This window comes from Bidens hawaiensis, unplaced genomic scaffold, assembly GCF_021521415.1.
Source record: "Bidens hawaiensis isolate Kalapana, Puna unplaced genomic scaffold, B.hawaiensis_p1.1 tig00011081_1, whole genome shotgun sequence".
NCBI classification, from domain to species: Eukaryota; Viridiplantae; Streptophyta; class Magnoliopsida; order Asterales; family Asteraceae; genus Bidens; species Bidens hawaiensis.
In genome coordinates, this window is record NW_027491856.1 from 335,318 (window position 1) to 341,317 (window position 6,000).

General features: G+C 33.5%; 1 protein-coding gene across 1 annotated transcript; it reads right to left on the minus strand.

Moving 5' to 3' along the window:
- Positions 1-513: 513 nt before the first annotated feature.
- LOC143537125 (histone deacetylase HDT1-like) lies at positions 514-3,033 on the minus strand. The gene is made up of 7 exons (XM_077030958.1): positions 2,952-3,033; positions 2,787-2,857; positions 1,614-1,837; positions 1,364-1,434; positions 997-1,151; positions 748-862; positions 514-666 (listed from the first exon to the last, which is right to left on the minus strand). Exons 1-7 carry the CDS (start codon positions 2,962-2,964, stop codon positions 578-580), a joined length of 738 nt encoding a protein of 245 aa, XP_076887073.1. The 5' UTR covers positions 2,965-3,033; the 3' UTR covers positions 514-577.
- Positions 3,034-6,000: the final 2,967 nt, after the last annotated feature.

A 6,000-nucleotide genomic window follows, 5' to 3' on the forward strand; every position in this document is an offset into this window, starting at 1 on the left:
GTGCCAAAAAATATCAACTTTGTAAGTTGAAGGACCAAATGGTAAATCCGACAAAGTCAAAGACAATGTTCAAAACTGAAAATATCGGGCTGTCTAATGATTTGTGACGGTCCTAGAGTGAAAAATAAGTGTTCTTGTGTTCCAGCGTGTTTGAATACTCTTATTCATGTTCCCGGAATGCTTCCTTTCATAATCATTCAATGTTAGCGTCTTCGAGGTATGAAATTCCATGTTCTTGATACTAATCTTGCTAGGATCATCAAACCTTGTTGAAAAGCATGTTATAATTTATCAAAGCAATTTACAAACACTTTTGCATGTTCAGAATGATTAAACCAAGGTTTCTTTGGTGTTAAGAAAGGATTCAAACAAAGATAATGGTTTGATAAGCCGTCTTAAAAATTAACAAAGAGACGAAAACAGTGAAATAAAACATAACTTAAACCATTTCCAACACCCAAAACATCCATTTAGATTGTCAAACCAAGAAACACAATACATTTTAAATAAATTAAAATCAAAATTGGCCAAAACCAGACTTAGTATACCCAATCACCAACACTAGCACGCCTCAAATCTACGATCGGTTGCCACCTTTCTTGCCCTTTTTAAAGTTAGGCTTCGAATTAGCTTGCGGTGTTGCTGCTTGTCCACCTTTCTTTCCACCTGGTTAATAACATATGTTAGATTTCCTCAAAGTCAACATAAGTCATTTAAGCAGTCAAAACCAAATTAAAAGATTTTAACCTGATTTTTGTGGGGTGTTAGATTTTCCATTTTGGGGAGTGTTTGGTTTTCCTTTCTTAGCAGGAACCACCAACTTCGGTGAAGCCTCGGCAGGTCTTTTCACAGGCTTCACAACCTGTCAAGACATTAAATCAAATAAGTTTCAAAAACTAAGAAAAGAAACTAAATAAAGTCACATTAAGAACATATTATAGCAAATTAACCAATAAAGATAGTCAGCAACACTCAAAACAATAAAAAAGTTAATACCTTTTCTTCTTCAGATTCATCTTCTTCCATGGAGTCATCAGAATCATCATCACCTTCTGAGTCATCCTCGGAATCATCAGAGTCATCTTCTGAGTCCTCTTCTGCTTTTGCAATTGCTTTCTTCACTGCTGCTTTTGGCTTTTCTTGACGATCACCTAAACATAATCAATAACAATAAGAAACATAACACCATTCCAGCAATAAACCACTGTTACAAAATGAAACAAGATCTACAAATTGTAACAAAAGTTATACCATTAGCATTAAAGTTCATTGCTTCTTCTTCTTCATCAGATGAACCTGCAAAACCACAAGTGATTATACAACTTTAGTAACATGAACAAGCAAATTGTAACAAAAGTTATACCATTAGCATTAAAGTTCATTGCTTCTTCTTCTTCATCAGATGAACCTGCAAAACCACAAGTGATTATACAACTTTAGTAACATGAACAAGCAAATAAGTAAAAAACAGAACATATTTTCTTTAAAACAAGACTTACCAAAATAAGAATCACCACCCATAGTAAATCAAAGAAAAACAATATGGTTAAGGAAGCAAAATAATCAATAAACAATTGGTAATAAAAACACATAATGCAAAACAAGCAAGTAACAAAGGATATTCAACTGGATTATCTGCAATGTATCCACAAAAGTAGACACTTCCATCTTTCCAGCCATGAGAGAGCTCTAAATCTTGCTCGAATACCAAATCGAATATGATTTGAGGTACACGCTCCGATGAAAGTGTGCCAACGACAAACTTTTTGTCATTGATGTTAACTCTCACAGGGACATTCTCCACTTTCTTCCCATTCTTCACCTCTCCTAATGCAACCTTCATAAAATAGTCCCATAATTATTACAAAAGTCATCTGAATATGAAGTAACAACTATGACACTGAAACCTAATTCATTAACTAGGTTAAAATCAAATTAAAGTATTCATTGTGCTCAAATACGATGAGCCCAATGCAAACTACATAGAACATAAACTAAGAACACTAGCAAAAATCAAATGAATAGTATTGAAATTTTAAAAGTTAAAAAAAAAAGATTAATAACTCATATAAATAAGTGAAATTAAAAAAATCAATACTTTATATAAATATGAAAACTTATGACAAGTGGTAGCAATGAAACTTAAACCTGAAATTTTAATATATAAATATAAACATGTATAAAATGATAACAATAAAACTGAAATCTATACTTTTCATAAAAATATGGACAGCAAAAAGCAATGCCATCGAAAGCAGAACCTATATACTTTATGTTTTAATTTCAATAGCAATACTTCAAACTGCCCATATTTATATAAACAAAATAGGTTTCAATTTCATAGCAACAAATTCATACCCGTTCAAATTTATATAAAAAAGTTTTAAAACAATAATAATTTATATAAATATTAAGCATGAAGTGGTAAAAATAAAAAATCAATACTTTATATAAATATGAACACTTAAAACAAGTAGTTGCAATGAAACTAAAACCTGAAATTTTAATATAAATATGAGCATGTATAAAATAATAACATAAAAACTGAAACCTAAACATTGCATATAAATATGGCCAGCTGAAACCAATGCTATCGAAAGTGAAACCTAAATAGTTAGGTTTTAGTTTCAACTTTCAATAGCATTACTTCAAACTGCTCATATCCATATACACAAAATAGATTTTAATTTTGTAGCTACAAATTCATACCCGTTCATATTTATATAAAAGAAATAGGTTTCAGTTTCATCGAGTTAGCAAAAGTTGAATCAGAAGAGGATTAATACCTGGGAGATGTGAAGCAGCTTAAAGTCTTCAACGGTAACCTTAAGGATTTCATTAGGCTTAACCTCAACACCTGAAACACCAACAAAATTCAAATGAAACGATTAAATGATCAGAATAATAACAGAAAGAGGTGAAATAGATATATATAAGAAGATGAAGCTTACCCCAGAATTCCATTGCAAGTAAGAGAGATTGAAGGAAGAGATGTGTGTGTGTTTGATTTGATGGAGTTGAAGGCGGAGTGAGGAACAAGTGGTTTGAAAGAGGGGTTATATAAGTTGCCGCTTAGACTTTAGGGTTTATCATAGGGTTTTGTTGGGGTCCTGATAGTTTTTTAATTGGGTTTGGGCCGGTAATGTTGGGCTTTCTCCGGGTTTCAAAACTGTAAGGGGGTGTTTGGTACAGAGAATGAAATTGTAGAGAAATGGAATTACAGAGAAAGGGAATTGGTCTGGAGAATGAGAATTGACTGTTCTGTTTGGTAGTACAGAGATTTCAGTAGAGAAATATAGCTGAGAATCATTTCTCTTGTTTGGTACATAGAAAATAAACAGAGAATTATATCAACTTTATCATTAGCACAAGTATTTTTTTCATAACAAATATTTATTAAAAAATAAAAAACATATAAAAAGATGCATAAATTCCAACCAAAATATGCATTGATCAAACCAATTCACATACAAAACATAGTTTTTAAGCAAAAAACATCAACCATAGTTAAAACCAATTCACATACAAAACATACTTCAACCATACACAACTATCCCATTGAACCATCGGTATACAACTCGACCATCTCAATTTTCTCTTCTATTGTCAACGCAAGAAAAGAACGTCCTAGATCCACATCTTTACCAATCAAATGAGCTGCTTTGAACCGTTTTTTCGTAGTGATACCTGGTAAAGCTTTCAACTCATCACTAACCTTTTCATAGATTTCACGAGCCACCATACCTTCTTTGCTAAGTTGTTCACCCACCATCTCCCCAAATCGAAGCAAAACTTCCTTGATATCTTTGCAAGACTCTCGATATATCTCATCTGCATCCGTGCTTCTACCTCTTTTGCGCTTGCTTGTTACACTTCCTGTTGTCCTTCAGATCTATCAACATGTGGAACGGCTTCATCAACAAAATCAAAGTCTTCAATATCAACAGGTGAGCTTTTTTGCGTCTCTTGAACAACATCTTCTTCTCCAAGGTCAACTGCTTTACTACCAGTAGCTCTATCCTTACCGAATATGGTACACAATTTGTCATAGAAAGGAAATGACTTGTCACGAAAATTCACAGCACCTTTGTGAGACTACAAGACAATTACAAATAAATTAGACTAAAATTTTAAATGTTATATAATAGTTTTTGTATACTTTATTTGAAGAATAATATTATTTTTCATCTATATAATATATTTTTAATTTTTTATTTAAGTGCGTTTTTTTTCCTTAGACCCTCGCTTTTTTTGCGCATTGTACATTTGATAACTATGATATATAGCCTTACATATACAACCCATTTACAAATAAACTGGTTGAAACTTCCACCAAATATAAAATCATACAAAACTATATAAAGCAGAAAACTTTCTTACATGAGTATCGCGAGGGTTGCTTGGTTCATGGCTGCTATATGTAACCAGATATTTCTCACCAGGAGAGAAATCAATGAGTTTAACCTGCGGATGAGCATATCGCATCAGACGGTTAAATGTAGTAGCACCGCCCCAAACAGCAGCACCTTGGCGGTGAACCGTGGCTAAGGAGGTCCCTAACGGAGACCACTGCACAAAACTTTCAGTCCAGAACTGCAGACGAATACAATTCAACATAATCAGAATCCTTTCACAGAGTAAAATAAGTTAATTAAGATACCAAGACAAAGTATTTTTATTTACCGGGCGTTTGTAAACAGGATCAGCCTTCACTTGTCTTGCATCATTCCACAGAACCTCCGTATCTGATCCAGCACGGATAACAAACTGATCTCTACCTTTTTCATCAGTAAGCCAGCGTTGCAGATTCTCCTGCATTAATACACAACGACATTATCATCATTATTAAGTTGCAAGCTATCTTACTAATATTTTATAATAGCCAAAAAAGGCCATAAACAAAAATCAAGTTTCACGCTTCACCCAAAAACCAACCCCTGGTGTATAAGGCTTAATCTCCGGAGGAGCCCACTCGTATGGGACATTCATAAATTTGTCGATTTCATCAATCATGTTGACAGCAAAAATATATGCTCTGTCTAGTCTGTATCCATTCGTCTTTTCCTTAGCAAGTTCAGCTTCCTACAAGAAGATACAGCCACAAAGCAATGAAAGAGATTTATTTAAAACTTGATAAAAATATAACTAGATTTTTTATTGTCAATACCTGTGGAGTATTGTACTCAATGAAGCAATAACCTAGGGTTTTACCGGTGTCTTCATCAACAGGCATCCAAAGCCCATTTTCCTTAATAACTCCAATTTGGCTGTAGATTTTACGAACCACACCTTCAAGCTTATCATACTTTTCTCTAGGCAAACTGGCAAATTATCCACAACAATAATACTCCCAAATCCAGCATCAAACTCCAATTGATCCCCCTCATTTAGATCCTCATCATCACTAAAATATTCAAACACACAATAAAGATACAAATTAATAACCAAAACAAAACACTGATATTCAAAACTCATCATACTAATAATCACTTGTGTACACAAGCATCAAACATGCTTACAACGAATACTCAAATTCAAAACAAAAACACACAAAATAAATCATCATTAAGCAATTAAATACTCCATATGCATACATGTAACCACTTAAATTAGGATTTGCAGCTAATAACCTTTAAAAACACCAACAAATCAATTAGCGGCAAACTATTAGGGTTTTAACGACCGTCATCATCAATTATTACAATTTCAACACAATACGTACATAAATCATTGTATGTATCAACGGTTGGTTAATTTATAACTACCTAATGATGCCGCAGTCTTCACCGGGCGGGAGGCGGATGAAGTTCCAATCGACTGCAGATAAATCGATGTTCAAACGAGCAGCTTCAGCTCTTATAGCTTCCATTGACATTACTTCCGCCATGATTTCGACATGTACCGTAGATCGAAGAAAGGTTATAGTCGGCCGTTGTTTTATCTGATTGATTTAGCGAAAAGGTTATTGAAGGAATAGGTGAATGTTGCAACCGATTGGTG